Consider the following 15,446-nt stretch of genomic DNA (forward strand, 5'->3'; position numbering starts at 1 on the left):
ACTGGTAAAAATTGCCTTGCTTATTCTATACTTGTACAATGTGTCTATTTACATTTGTAACATTTGGCTTAGATTGCAGCTGATGAACCAGCACCAAAAGGATGCAGCAGTTTTGTAGTTGTCAACGGGGAACATACCTGCAGTACTGGTCAAATCAAGAAGTTTCTCAAAAGAGCAGCGACTAGGTATGCAACATATGCTCTTGTATATGCATGAACGTTTATCTTCCAAATCTTTTCAATAAATTTCAATTTAATATTTGGTAAAATATATATCAAGAAATGCATTTAAATATAAAATTATTGCATTGATGCTCTCCATAATCATTTTGTACATGTTTCATTGGTTTGCAAGGCCTCTGTTACTCCCCTCCCTTTCCTTAGCCTAACAGAACAAACTTCCTTTGAAATTCACTCCACCAGCCCTCAATTTGCACATTTTTCAGGTTTCTCTTGTTTCTCCCTCCCCTCATGCACTATTTGAGCTTATTTTGTCCTCGAGACCCACATGCTGCTCTCGCCACCCTATTCCCTCTAAACTGGTTAACACCCAGCATCCTTTCCTGGTCCCCATGTTACCTGACATTGTTTTTTTTTGTTCAATTTTAGAGTACCCAATTCATTTGGGGCAGCACGGTAGCAAGTGGTTAGCACAGTTGCTTCACAGCTCCAGGGTCCCAGGTTCGATTCTTGGCTTGGGTCACTGTCTGTGCGGAGTCTGCATGTTCTCCCCGTGTCTGCGTGGGTTTCCTTTGGGTGCTCCAGTTTCCTCCCACAGTCCAAAGATGTGCAGGTTAGGTGGATTTGCATGCTAAATTGCCCTGAGTGTCCAAAAAAGGTTGAGTTAGATGGGGTGACGGGGATACGGTGGAGGTGTGGGGATAGGGTGGAGGTGGGGGGATAGGTAGGGTGCACTTTCCAAGGGCCGGTGCAGACTCGATAGGCCGAATGGCTTTCTTCTGCACTGTAAATTCTATGAATCTATGAATTTTTCCAATTAAGGGGCAATTTAGCATGGCCAATCCACCTAGCCTGCACTTCTTTGGGTTGTGGGGGTGAAACCCACGCAAAAACGGGGAGAATGTGCAAACTCCACACGGACAGTGACTCAAAGCCTGGATCGAACCTGGGACTTTGGCGCCGTGAGGCCCGTGGGTTAGCCCAACCCACTGCGCCACCGTGCTGCTGTTAACTGACATTGTTAATAGTTCTCTCTTTTGAGGTACTATTCCTCTCTCCATTTAAATCTGGCAACATAACCCTTTTCTTAAAATCCAATCTCTGACCCCCCTATTCTTGCAAACTAATATCCCATCTCCTACCTGCCTTTGCTTTTAATGTTTTGCCACCTCCCAAATCCATGCCCAGTTCTCCTGGAACTGTATGTTTGAAACCCATTAATCAGGTTTCAGCCTGTGACAATACCAAAGCAACTATTATCAAAGTAACTAATGACACCCTGTATGACTGTGACAAGGATAAACTATTCCTCATTCTCCTAATTCTGTTTTATAGCCTTTGATACTTCTTTTTTAATAAACATTTTATTGAGGAATTTTTGGTTTTACGACAAAATAAACAATATACGTATGTCTACAAACAAAAAGCCTGCTTCCTCCCTTACAGGTCTCACCTTTATTAACTCCCTATTCTAAACTAAACTAGCCCCCCCCCCCTTGCTCCTGCTGATGATTAATTTTCTGCAAAGAAGTCGACGAACGGTTGCCACCTCCAGGCGAACCTTAGTGGGGGAGCATTTTGGAGATAGTGACCACAATTCTGTGACTTTCACTTTAGTAATGGAGAGGGATAGGTACGTGCAACAGGGCAAGGTTTACAATTGGGGGAAGGGTAAATACGATGTTGTCAGACAAGAATTGAAGTGCATAAGTTGGGAACATAGGCTGGCAGGGAAGGACACAAGTGAAATGTGGAACTTGTTCAAGGAACAGGTGCTACGTGTCCTTGATAGGTATGTCCCTGTCAGGCAGGGAAGAGATGGTCGAGTGAGGGAACCATGGTTGACAAGAGAGGTTGAATGTCTTGTTAAGAGGAAAAAGGTGACTTATGTAAGGCTGAGGAAACAAGGTTCAGACAGGGCATTGGAGGGATACAAGATAGCCAGGAGGGAACTGAAGAAAGGGATTAGGAGAGCTAAGAGAGGGCATGAACAATCTTTGGCGGGTAGGATCAAGGAAAACCCCAAGGCCTTTTACACATATGTGAGAAATATGAGAATGACTAGAGTGAGGGTAGGTCCGATCAAGGACAGTAGCGGGAGATTGTGTATTGAGTCTGAAGAGATAGGAGAGGTCTTGAACGAGTACTTTTCTTCTGTATTTACAAATGAGAGGGGCGATATTGTTGGAGAGGACAGTGTGAAACAGATTGGTAAGCTCGAGGAAATACTTGTTAGGAAGGAAGATGTGTTGGGCATTTTGAAAAACTTGAGGATAGACAAGTCCCCTGGGCCTGACGGGATACATCCAAGTATTTTATGGGAAGCAAGAGATGAAATTGCAGAGCCGTTGGCAATGATCTTTTCGTCCTCACTGTCAACAGGGGTGGTACCAGGGGATTGGAGAGTGGCGAATGTCGTGCCCCTGTTCAAAAAAGGGACTAGGGATAACCCTGGGAATTACAGGCCAGTTAGTCTTACTTCGGTGGTAGGCAAAGTCATGGAAAGGGTACTGAAGGATAGGATTTCTGAGCATCTGGAAAGACACTGCTTGATTAGGGATAGTCAGCACGGATTTGTATGGGGTAGGTCTTGCCTTACAAATCTTATTGAATTCTTTGAGGAGGTGACCAAGCATGTGGATGAAGGTAAAGCAGTGGATGTAGTGTACATGGATTTTAGTAAGGCATTTGATAAAGTTCCCCATGGTAGGCTTCTGCAGAAAGTAAGGAGGCATGGGATAGTGGGAAATTTGGCCAGTTGGATAACGAACTGGCTAACCGATAGAAGTCAGAGAGTGGTGGTGGATGGCAAATATTCAGCCTGGATCCCAGTTACCAGTGGCGTACCGCAGGGATCAGTTCTGGGTCCTCTGCTGTTTGTGATTTTCATTAATGACTTGGATGAGGGAGTTGAAGGGTGGGTCAGTAAATTTGCAGACGATACGAAGATTGGTGGAGTTGTGGATAGTAAGGAGGGCTGTTGTCGGCTGCAAAGAGACATAGATAGGATGCAGAGCTGGGCTGAGAAGTGGCAGATGGAGTTTAACCCTGAAAAGTGTGAGGTTGTCCATTTTGGAAGGACAAATATGAATGCGGAATACAGGGTTAACGGTAGAGTTCTTGGCAATGTGGAGGAGCAGAGAGATCTTGGGGTCTATGTTCATACATCTTTGAAAGTTGCCACTCAAGTGGATAGAGCTGTGAAGAAGGCCTATGGTGTGCTCGCGTTCATTAACAGAGGGATTGAATTTAAGAGCCCTGAGGTGATGATGCAGCTGTACAAAACGTTGGTAAGGCCACATTTGGAGTACTGTGTACAGTTCTGGTCGCCTCATTTTAGGAAGGATGTGGAAGCTTTGGAAAAGGTGCAAAGAAGATTTACCAGGATGTTGCCTGGAATGGAGAGTAGGTCTTACGAGGAAAGGTTGAGGGTGCTAGGCCTTTTCTCATTAGAACGGAGGAGGATGAGGGGCGACTTGATAGAGGTTTATAAGATGATCAGGGGAATAGATAGAGTAGACAGTCATAGACTTTTTCCCTGGGTGGAACAAACCATTACAAGGGGACATAAATTTAAGCTGAAAGGTGGAAGATATAGGAGGGATATCAGAGGTAGGTTCTTTACCCAGAGAGTAGTGGGGGCATGGAATGCACTGCCTGTGGAAGTAGTTGAGTCGGAAACATTAGGGACCTTCAAGCAGCTATTGGATAGGTACATGGATTACGGTAAAATGATATAGTGCAGATTTATTTGTTCTCAAGGGCAGCACGGTAGCATTGTGGATAGCACAATTGCTTCACAGCTCCAGGGTCCCAGGTTCGATTCCGGCTTGGGTCACTGACTGTGCGGAGTCTGCACGTCCTCCCCGTGTGTGCGTGGGTTTCCTCCGTGTGCTCCGGTTTCCTCCCACAGTCCAAAGATGTGCAGGTTAGGTGAATTGGCCAATGATAAATTGCCCTTAATGTCCAAATTGCCCTTGGTGTTGGGTGGAGGTGTTGAGTTTGGGTAGGGTGCTCTTTCCAAGAGCCGGTGCAGACTCAAAGGGCCGAATGGCCTCCTTCTGCACTGTAAATTCAATGATAATCTATGATTAATCTAGGACAAAGGTTCGGCACAACATCGTGGGCCGAAAGGCCTGTTCTGTGCTGTATTTTCTATGTTCTATGTTAACATTGACCCTCTCAAGGTGAATTTGATTTTCTCCAAACAGAGAAAGCTAGCCATGTCAGTAAGCCAGGTCTCCGACTTCGGGGGCTTTGAGTCCCTCCAAGCTAATAGTATCCGTCTACGCGCTACCAGGGAAGCAAAGGCCAGAACGACTCTCCTCCTGGATTCCCGGATCTTCCGGCACCGCGGAAATCGCCACCTCCGGACTCGGTGCCACCTTTATTTTTAACACCGTGGACAGGACGTCTGCAAACCCCTGCCAGAATCCCTTAAGCTTCGGGCATGCCCAGAACATATGGACATGGTTCGCTGGCCCCCCCGCACACCTTGCACACGTGTCTTCTACACCAAAGAACCTGCTCATCCGGGCCACTGTCATGTGAGCCCGGTGAACGACCATGAACTGTATCAGGCTGAGCCTGGCGCATGTTGTGATCGCGTTGACTCTACCCAACGCATCCGCCCAAAGACCATCCTCTATCCCTCCTCCTAACTCCTCTTCCCATTTGCGCTTCAGTTCCTCAGTCTGCGTGTCCTCTGACCCCATGAGCTCCTGATAAGTGTCGGAGACCTTCCCTTCTCCCACCCCCACTCTGGAAACTAATCTATCCTGAATCCCCCTTGGTGGAAGGAGCAGGAAGGTTGAGACCTGTCTACGCAGGACGTCCCGCACCTGCAGGTACCTAAATTTATTTCCCCTCGCCAATCCAAATTTATCCTCAAGCTAGGAAAGCTCCCCTCTGTAAACATATCCCCCATCCTCTCAATCCATCTCCGAAACCCCCCATCCATCCTTCCCGGGGCAAACCGGTGGTTATTGCAAATTGGGGACCAGACCGATGCTCCCTCCGCTCCCACATGCTTCCTCCATTGCCCCCAGACTCTCAGGGCTGTCACCGCCACAGGACTGGTAGAGTACCGTGCTGGCGGGAATGGCAGAGGCGCCGTTATCACCTGGTGCCCTTACATGAAGCTTCCATGCCGACCCTCCCCCCACCACCCACTTCCTGATCATGGCTATATTCGCCGCCCAGTAATAGTTACTGAAGTTTGGAAGCGCCAGCCTGCCCTCTCCCCGGCTCCGCTCAAGCATCCCCTTCTTTACTTGCCCGCCCATACAAAGCCCGTGATAACTTTGTTAACCCGTTTAAAAAAGGCTGCGGAATAAAGATGAGGAGACACTGGAACACAAACAGGAATCTCGGAAGGACTGTCATCTTCATCGTCTGGACCCTCCCAGCTAGTGACAACGGTAGTGCGTCCCACCTCCGAAAATTGCCCTTCATTTGATCCACCAGACGGGCCAGATTAAGTTTGTGTAACCGTTCCCATTCCCATGCCACTTGCCGAGTATCCCATGCCAAGATACCGAAAACTTTCCCCTACCACTCTAAACAGCAGTTCCCCCAGTCGCCTCTCCTGTCCCCTTGCCTGGATCGCAAACATCTCGCTTTTCCCCATATTTAGTTTGTACCCCGAAAACTGGCCCAATTCCCTCAGAATCCTCATGATTTCTTCCATCCCCTCCACTGGATCCAATACGTACAGGAGCAGGTCGTCTGCGTAAAGTGAGACTCTGTGTTCCACTCCCGCCCTCCGGACCAACCCCTTCCAACCCTTGAGGCTCTCAGGGCAATTGCCAGCAGCTCTGTAACTAGCGCGAACAACAGTGGGGAGAGGGGGCACCCCTGTCTCATCCCCAGATGTAGCCTGAAATAGTCTGATGTCGTCCTTTTCATCCGGACGCTCGCCACTGGAGCCTGATACAACAAACTGACCCAGTCAATAAAGCCCCGTCCAAATCCGAACTGTCCCAGTACCTCCCACAGATATTCCCATTCTACTCGATCAAAAACTTTCTCTGCGTCCATTGCGACCACGACCTCCACTTCCCTACCTTCTGGGGGCATCATGATCACATTTAGCAACGTTCTTACATTGAACACCAACTGCCTTTCCTTAACGAACCCCGTCTGGTCCTCCCCAATCACGTCCGGAACACAGTCTTCAATCCTAGAGGACAAAATTCTGGCCAGTAGTTTGAACATACATAGAACATAGAACAATACAGCGCAGTACAGGTCCTTCGGCCCACTATGTTGCACCAAAACAAAAGCCATCTAACCTACACTGTGCCATTAGCATCCATATGCTTATCCAATAAACTTTTAAATGCCCTCAATGTTGGCGAGTTCACTACTGTTGCAGGTAGGGCATTCCACGGCCTCACCACTCTTTGCGTAAAGAACCTACCTCTGCCTCTGTCCTATATCTATTACCCCTCAGTTTAAGGCTGTGTCCCCTCGTGCTAGCCATTTCCATCCGCGGGAGAAGGCTCTCACTGTCCACCCTATCTAACCCCCTGATCATTTTGTATGCCTCTATTAAGTCTCCTCTTAACCTTCTTCTCTCTAACGAAAACAACCTCAAGTCCATCAGCCTTTCCTCATAAGATTTTCCCTCCATACCAGGCAACATCCTGGTAAATCTCCTCTGCACCCGCTCCAAAGCTTCCACGTCCTTCCTATAATGAGGTGACCAGAACTGTACGCAATACTCCAAATGCGGCCGTACCATAGTTTTGTACAGCTGCAACATGACCTCATGACTCCGGAACTCAATCCCTCTACCAATAAAGGCCAACACTCCATCGGCCTTCTTCACAACCCTATCAACTTGGGTGCCAACTTTCAGGGATCTATGTACATGGACACCTAGATCCCTATGCTCATCCACACTTCCAAGAATTTTACCATTAGCCAAATATTCCGCATTCCTGTTATTCCTTCCAAAGTGAATCACCTCACACTTCTCTACATTAAACTCCATTTGCCACCTCTGAGCCCAGCTCTGCAGCTTTACTATGTCCCTCTGTAACCTTCAACATCCTTCCGCACTGTCGACAACACCACGGACTTTAGTGCCGTCTGCAAATTTGCTCACCCACCCTTCTGCGCCCTCCTCTAGGTCATTTATAAAAATGACAAACAGCAACGGCCCCAGAACAGATCCTTGTGGTACGCCACTTGTAACTGAACTCCATTCTGAACATTTCCCATCAACCACCACCCTCTGTCTTCTTTCAGCTAGCCAATTTCTGATCCACATCTCTAAATCACCCTCAATCCCCAGCCTCCGTATTTTCTGCAATAGCCTACCGTGGGGAACCTTATCAAACGCTTTACTGAAATCCATATACACCACATCAACTGCTCTACACTCGTCTACCTGTTCAGTCACCTTCTCAAAGAACTCAATAAGGTTTGTGAGGCATGACCTACCCTTCACAAAGCCATGCTGACTATCCCTAATCATATTATTCCTATCCAGATGATTATAAATCTTGTCTCTTATAATCCCCTCCAAGACTTTACCCACAACAGACGTGAGGCTCACCGGTCTATAGTTGTCGGGGTTGTCTCTACTCCCCTTCTTGAACAAAGGGACCACATTTGCTATCCTCCAGTCCTCTGGCACTATTCCTGTAGCCAATGATGACATAAAAATCAAGGCCAAAGGCTCAGCAATCTCTTCCATGGCTTCCCAGAGAATCCTAGGATAAATCCCATCAGGCCCCGGGGACTTATCTATTTTCAGCCTGTCCAGAATTGCCAACACCTCTTCCCTACGTACCTCAATGCCATCTATTCTATTAGCCTGGGTCTCAGCATTCTCCTCCACAACATTATCTTTTTCCAGAGTGAATACTGACGAAAAATATTCATTTAGTATCTCGCCTATCTCTTCAGACTCCACACACAACTTCCCATCCCTGTCCTTGACTGGCCCTACTCTTACCCTAGTCATTCTTTTATTCCTGACATACCTATAGAAAGCTTTTGGGTTTTCCTTGATCCTACCTGCCAAATACTTCTCATGTCCCCTCCTTGCTCGTCTTAGCTCTCTCTTTAGATCCTTCCTCGCTACCTTGTAACTATCCATCGCCCCAACTGAAACTTCACACCTCATCTTCACATAGGCCTCCTTCTTCCTCTTAACAAGCGATTCCACTTCTTTGGTAAACCACGGTTCCCTCGCTCGACGCCTTCCTCCCTGCCTGAACGGTACGTACTTATCAAGAACACGCAGTAGCTGTTCCTTGAACAAGCTCCACATATCCAGTGTGCCCAACACTTGCAGCCTACTTCTCCATCCTATCCCCCCCCCCAAGTCATGTCTAATGGCATCATAATTGCCCTTCCCCCAGCTATAACTCTTGCCCTGTGGGGTATACTTATCCCTTTCCATCACTAACGTAAACGTCACCGAATTGTGGTCACTGTCCCCAAAGTGCTCACCTACCTCCAAATCTAACACCTGGCCTGGTTCATTACCCAAAACCAAATCCAATGTGGCCTCTCCTCTTGTTGGCCTGTCAACATATTGTGTCAGGAACCCCTCCTGCACACATTGTACAAAAAACGACCCATCTAATGTACTCGAACTATATCTTTTCCAGTCAATATTTGGAAAGTTAAAGTCTCCCATAACAACTACCCTGTTACTTTCGCTCTTCTAGGGATCTATTTGGAGGCCTATAGAAAACTCCCAACAGGAGTTTCTAACCTCAGCCCATACTACCTCGGAAGAAGAGTCCCCATCTAGCATCCTCTCCGCCACCGTAATACTGTTTTTGACTAGCAGCATCACACCTCCCCCTCTTTTGCCTCCTTCTCTGCGCTTACTAAAACACCTAAACCCCGGAACCTGCAACAACCATTCCTGTCCCTGCTCTATCCATGTCTCCGAAATGGCCACAACATCGAAGTCCCAGGTACCAACCCATGCTGCCAGTTCCCCTACCTTATTTTGTATACTCCTGGCATTGAAGTAGACACACTTCAAACCACCTACCTGAACACTGGCCCCCTCCTGCGAAGTCAAATCTGTGCTCCTGACCTCTATACTCTCAATCTCCCGTACCCTAAAACTACAATCCAGGTTCCCATGCCCCTGCTGCATTAGTTTAAACCCCCCCCCCCCCCCCCAAAGAGCACTAACAAATCTCCCCCCCAGGATATTTGTGCCCCTCAGGTTCAGATGTAGACCATCCTGTCTGTAGAGGTCCCACCTTCCCCAGAAAAAGCCCCAGTTATCCAGAAATCTGAATCCCTCCCGCCTGTACCATCCCTGTAGCCACATGTTTAATTGCTCTCTCTCCCTATTCCTCATCTCATTATCACGTGGCACGGGCAACAACCCAGAGATAACAACTCTGTTTGTTCTCATTCTGAGCTTCCATCCTAGCTCCCTGAAAGCCTGCCTGACATCCTTGTCCCCTTTCCTACCTATGTCGTTCGTGCCAATGTGGACCACGACTTGGGGCTGCTCCCCCTCCCCCTTAAGGACCCGGAAAACACGATCCGAGACATCACGTACCCTTGCACCTGGGAGGCAACATACCAAACGTGAGTCTCTCTCGCTCCCACAAAATCTCCTATCTGTGCCCCTGACTATCGAGTCCCCAATTACTAATGCTCTGCTCCTCTCCCCCCTTCCCTTCTGAGCAACAGGGACAGACTCCGTGCCAGAGGCCCGTACCCCGTGGCTTACCCCTGGTAAGTCGTCCCACACACAAGTATCCAAAGCGGTATACTTGTTACTCAGGGGAACGACCGCAGGGGATCCCTGCACTGACTGCTTCTTCCCAGTCCCTCTTACAGTTACCCATCTATCTCCAATCTTTGGTGTAACTAATTCCCTGAAGCTGCTATCTATGACCCCCTCTGCCTCCCGAATGATCCGAAGTTCATCCAACTCCAACTATTGTTCCCTCCCCACCCTCCCCCCTGCTCATATATACATATTCAAATGTAAAACAATCCCAACACAATTGTCTGACAGAGATACAAAAAAAAAACCCTAAGTTGAAGTCAAACAAAAAAAAGATCAAACAAAAGATCCAGCATCTGAACAAACACACCTCCATCCCCCAACAGTGCAAATGCAAACTTTACATCACTCAGCTTTGCAGCTGGCCACAGATCCATACAGCAGGCATTACAAATAACATCCAAAAAAGCTAGAAAAAATAAACTTTTTTTGAAAAACATAAACGCGACAGCAAAATTCAAAGTTCGAAGTTGCACTCTGTCTATGCCCCTCATAATTTTGTAAACCTCTATCAGGTCGCCCCTCAAACTCCATCGTTCCAGTGAGAACAAACCGAGTTTATTCAACCGCTCTCATAGCTAATGCCCTCCATACCAGGCAACATCCTGGTAAATCTCTTCTGCACCCTCTCTAAAGCCTCCACATCCTTCTGGTAGTGTGGTGACCAGAATTGAACACTATACTCCAAGTGTGGCCGAACTAAGGTTCTATACAGCTGCAACATGACTTGCCAATTCTTATACTGAATGCCCCGGCCAATGAAGGCAAGCATGCCGTATGCCTTCTTGACTACCTGTGGACCTGTACACCTAGATCTCTCTGACTGTCAATACTTTTGAGGGTTCTATAGTCACTGTATATTCCCTACCTGCATTAGACCTTCCAAAATGCATTACCTCACATTTGTCCGATTAAACTCCATCTGCCACCTCTCCGCCCAAGTCTCCAAACAATCTAAATCCTGCTGTATCCTCTGACAGTCCTCATCGCTATCCGCAATTCCACCAATCTTTGTGTCGTCTGAAAACTTACTAATCAGACCAGTTACATATTCCTCCAAATCATTTATATATACTACAAACAGCAAAGGTACCAGCACTGATCCCTGCCCAATCAGAAAAGCACCCTTCCATTGCTACTCTCTGCCTTCTATGACCTAGCTAGTTCTGTATCCATCTTGCCAGCTCACCCCTGATCCCTTGTGACTCCACCTTTTGTACCAGTCTGCCATGAGGGACCTTGCCAAAGGCCTTACTGAAGTCCATATAGACAACATCCACTGCCCTACCTGCATCAATCATCTTTGTGACCTCTTCGAAAAACTCTATCAAGTTAGTGAGACACAACCTCCCCTTCACAAAACCATGCCATGGTGACCATTCCTGGAATTTTACCGCAATCGTGTTTGTGCTGGGCAAAAGATGCTTTGTGTTGTTGGACGTTTTAGTTGCTGTGGTTAGAAGAGTCAAAAGTTCTGTTCCTTTTTCACTTAGACACATTTATTTCATTCCAACAGACTCTGCACAAAACTCTTAACTACACATCACCTGACACATAGAGGCTACCTGAAGCCCCTTTAATATCAGTGTCAATTATTGGATACTTAACATAAATGAGACAACTAATTGCAATGTCTCTTAACCCATTACTTAAAACATGTGTTTCTTTAAGACTTCCCTAATTGTTTTGTCCGTGGTAATGGTTTGTGGATCAAACCAGTAATCTCCCACAGGGCTAATCCTGTGTTCGTAGTCTCCTACTGTGAGTGTGGCGGGGCTCGTGCTGCTTTAGCCATTTTCTACACACACTTATTCACGGGGTTGTGTGAGATCATGAAATCTACCCCCAAGATGTGCTCTGCTGTCTGGGATAAATCTACTAAAACGACTGAGTGCTTGGTTCTAATGTTACCGATCTGAATATCCGCAGGGGCCGTAATGTGTCCCTGCTGGAGGTGTGCTGTAAATCCACTAAGAGTGATAGTGGCTGTTGTGGGCCATATATCTCGCTGGCACAACGTGGAGGAGTTTAACGTGGTTCGGGACCCTCCTGTGTCCCAAAGGAACTCTACGGGGTGTCCCCGGACTGTGCCTGTGACTACCGGCCTTCCGGACTTGTCCCAGAGTGTGTCGCAGACCCAGGTTGGGGAGTCCGAACACCGTCAATCGGTGCCATTTATGGCCACATTATCTGAACGGGCGCTAACGCTGTGGATAGGCCTGGCATTGTTCCTATGTGGGGCATTTGCGTGCTGATTCCGTTGCTGGTTTGGGGGGGGCATTGCATTCTTGGGTGTAATGTCCCTTCTGTCCACAATTATAGCATCCCTGTGCTTTATGGTGCTGTGTGTCATTTCTACCTTCATTTACCCATGCGGGGTCTTGATGTGTCCTTTCTGGATTCATGTTTGCTTCTACCTTCTCCTGCTCTGCCTTTTTATGTAGGGATTGTTCCCAAGCTCTGGAGAGTCTCTTCAAAACCCACACTTCATTGTGTGTGGCGTCTGAGGGGTCATAATTTGCACATGCTTTTTGTCCTGCAGCTGTGGTGTGGGAGAGTAAAATACGGGTCCATTTGGCCGTATTGTCTGCAGTTAAATGGCCGCGGGTTAGATCTCCAAATACTGCTGTGAAGTGTATCCAGAGGCATCCAGCAAATGCTGTTGGATGCTCTCCTTTCTTCTGCCTACATCGGTTGAGTCCTTCTATGGGATCTCCTCTATTATAGCCAGTTGCATCTAAGATAGTTGTCTTCATATCCTGGAGGCTACCTCTTCCTACATTTTGTGGGTCGGGAAGGGCTGAACTAACGGACGGCTCAAGGCTCATTAATATGAGCTTCACTTGCTCCTGTTCGTCCAGACCGTACATGACTGTCTGTTATCTAACTCGCTCAAAGAAATGGTGTGGGTCTGATGTGGGTTGGTCTTCTGTCGGTACTCTGCGCTGCGTGGTGACTGGATTCATGGGGTTGTGTGCTGCCTGTGCAGTCGGTGGTGCGGGTGTTTTCCTTTTCGGGACCTGGGGGCTCTATTCTGAATCTCTGTTCCGTTTACGTATCGATGAGCAGTTTCATTAATTTCCTGCCAATCGGGGCCATCTTCCTGGTCTAAATTTGGTCCAAAGGTGTCTCTGAAACCATTTTGCACTGAGAGCAGTGACTGTCACCGTGACATTTGGCGTGGTCTACCGAACTCTGCCTTTGTTCCGTTGTCGAACTGTGGAGTGCTCATAGGGCTGCCTTTAAGTCCTCACATTGCTTTTTTAATTGCTCTACTTGGTGTTCTGTTTCTTCCCTTACCAAAACTGTGAGTTGCGTTTCTTGGTAGGCCTTATCATATTGTGTCTGAAAGCTGCTTAGGTGAGCTAGACAAGATTGGTGTGCCCGTTTGACATCAGCCATCTCCTTGTCCTTCGCTGCTAGCTGCTCTCGGAGTTGCTCAGTTACTTTTTCGCATTCACTAACGTTTCCCTCACTACTCTGCTCTTTCTCTACAAGCTGTCTGCGGAACGTCCTCACAACCTCCTCTGTGTCTTGCAATTGTGCCAAACAGGACACGATTGCCATCGGCTTACGAATTTTTCCGAAACTCTTTTTATGGATCTCGGTCAGGTTATCCAAGTTTGTCCTGTATGACCAGGACCTGTCTCTTCATTTGCACAAAACTCAGACCTTTCCCCTTTAGGTACTTCCTAACTTCCTCTTCCCATATGGGACACTGCTCTGCTCTATTGGTCGCTGTGACCTCTGGTTCCTGTGGGTACATAAGGCGTTCCATTGCCTTCATAGCCATTTCCACGATTATGTCTTTTCCTACCGTAATCTCTGTATCTCTACCGTAATCTCTGTATCTCGGCCGTGAATTTGGGACAGGAGGGAATAAAGCGGTGATGCAAAAAGCGGGTATGGCTTCAGCTATTTTCCGGTTCACACAACTCCCGAAAGTTTTACGCAACAAAATCTTAACGAGTTTACCTTATATCCCTGTTAGTACGCATGCAAAATACTACACACTTCCGAATCTTGGAGGTTTGATCGATACTGGTCTTACATTTGTGGTTTCTTTCACTTTTCCAATTGGGTTTCTAATTCAAACATTTTGTGGGTTCTTCAGGAGTGACAGAATCACTTCTGGGTCGAGTCCCGTCAGAGGTCGCCAATAATATTGCTCTATTTACTTGCTATAAATATGGCAGTCAATAAGATTGCCCTTCTTTTGTCTAGATATTGATAGTATATTGCTTTCAGAGTCACCAGGTAGATACCACCACAAGGTTCAACCGGATATCGATCAAAGGCCCAACAACCAGTTAGTTAGTTCAAGTTCAATAATACTTTATTTACACACAAGATTAACTTATACATGCAACATAAACACTACGAGCTAAATTACACCTAACACTATGACAACCTGGACTTAACTTCAGGTCAGAGGAACAGTGGCCTTTGTTCGAATCTGGATCTGCTGGGCCTGGAGAAGTAACTGCGGTTCAGCTAGGCTCATCCGTCTGATAGCGAGCGTTGAACTTGTACTTGCTTCTGGTCGTGGTGCTACAGTTGGAGATAGACGTTGCCGGAGCGCCAGGTCCAAAAGAGATTGAACACATGGCAGTGTCTCTCTTTATCCTTGGGGGGTTCGCGTTCTTTTGGGCTTAGGTTTGGACCCAATAATTCTGCAGACTTCGATTACTGCCCTCATAAAGGGGCGGGTGCCTTGAAGGCTGGGCGTGTCTTAAGCGGTCATTGACCTTGCTGTTTATGCTTCCTGAGTAAAGGGAGTGGCGCCGATGTGTCTGGAATTGTATCGTATACCTGAGTACCAGTCCTGTGTCTTGGGGAAATGGGTCATTAGAATGCAAATTGGCTGGGGGTTTCGATACTTTCTGGTTCTCTGCTGACAAATATACATTTAGGCTCTGAGCCTGCCTGAATCTTGTATTGGCCATATTTCCCTTGAGTCTTTGCAAATGTCCATGTTTCTTTGTAAGTGGCCATCCCAGATGGCTACACTATTAACATCCGAGCAGTTAATAATCCAGATGACAGTAGTGTTGCACTGTACGTCAACAATGCCAATGATAGATCTTTATTATCATCGACTGCTTTGTGGAACAATTTCTTGATTATTCCTACTTCCTTCTCTGCTTTGCCATTTCACTGAGGATAGCATGGGCTTGATCTGATGTGATTGAAGTTGTACTTATCTGCAAACTGTGTCCACTCCCAGCTTGAGAAACAAGGCCCATTGTCACAGACAACGTGTAAAGGTATCCCATGGCGTGCAAAAATTGATTTTGTTGCCCTTACGATAGATCTTGCTGTTGAATCATTCACTGCCATCGCCTCGGGATAGTTGGAGTAATAGTTTATGATGACTAGATAGTCACGACCTTGAAATTAAAACAAATCCATACCATCTTTGATTCTTGGATTGGTAATTAGTTGGTAACATACACATCTTTGGACTGTGGGTGGAAACCGGAGCA

General features: G+C 47.0%; 1 protein-coding gene across 2 annotated transcripts in view; it reads left to right on the forward strand.

Moving 5' to 3' along the window:
• Window positions 1-15,446, forward strand: part of LOC140391602 (UDP-glucose:glycoprotein glucosyltransferase 2-like) — a 731,169-nt gene that overhangs the window by 103,000 nt on the left and 612,723 nt on the right. For both annotated transcript variants that reach the window (XM_072476257.1, XM_072476258.1), the window contains exon 5: window positions 73-185. In XM_072476257.1, the coding sequence (XP_072332358.1) occupies window positions 73-185 (113 nt within the window). The remainder of the gene's footprint in view (window positions 1-72; window positions 186-15,446) is intronic.

Source organism: Scyliorhinus torazame, chromosome 15 (genome assembly GCF_047496885.1).
Source record: "Scyliorhinus torazame isolate Kashiwa2021f chromosome 15, sScyTor2.1, whole genome shotgun sequence".
Taxonomy (NCBI): Eukaryota; Metazoa; Chordata; class Chondrichthyes; order Carcharhiniformes; family Scyliorhinidae; genus Scyliorhinus; species Scyliorhinus torazame.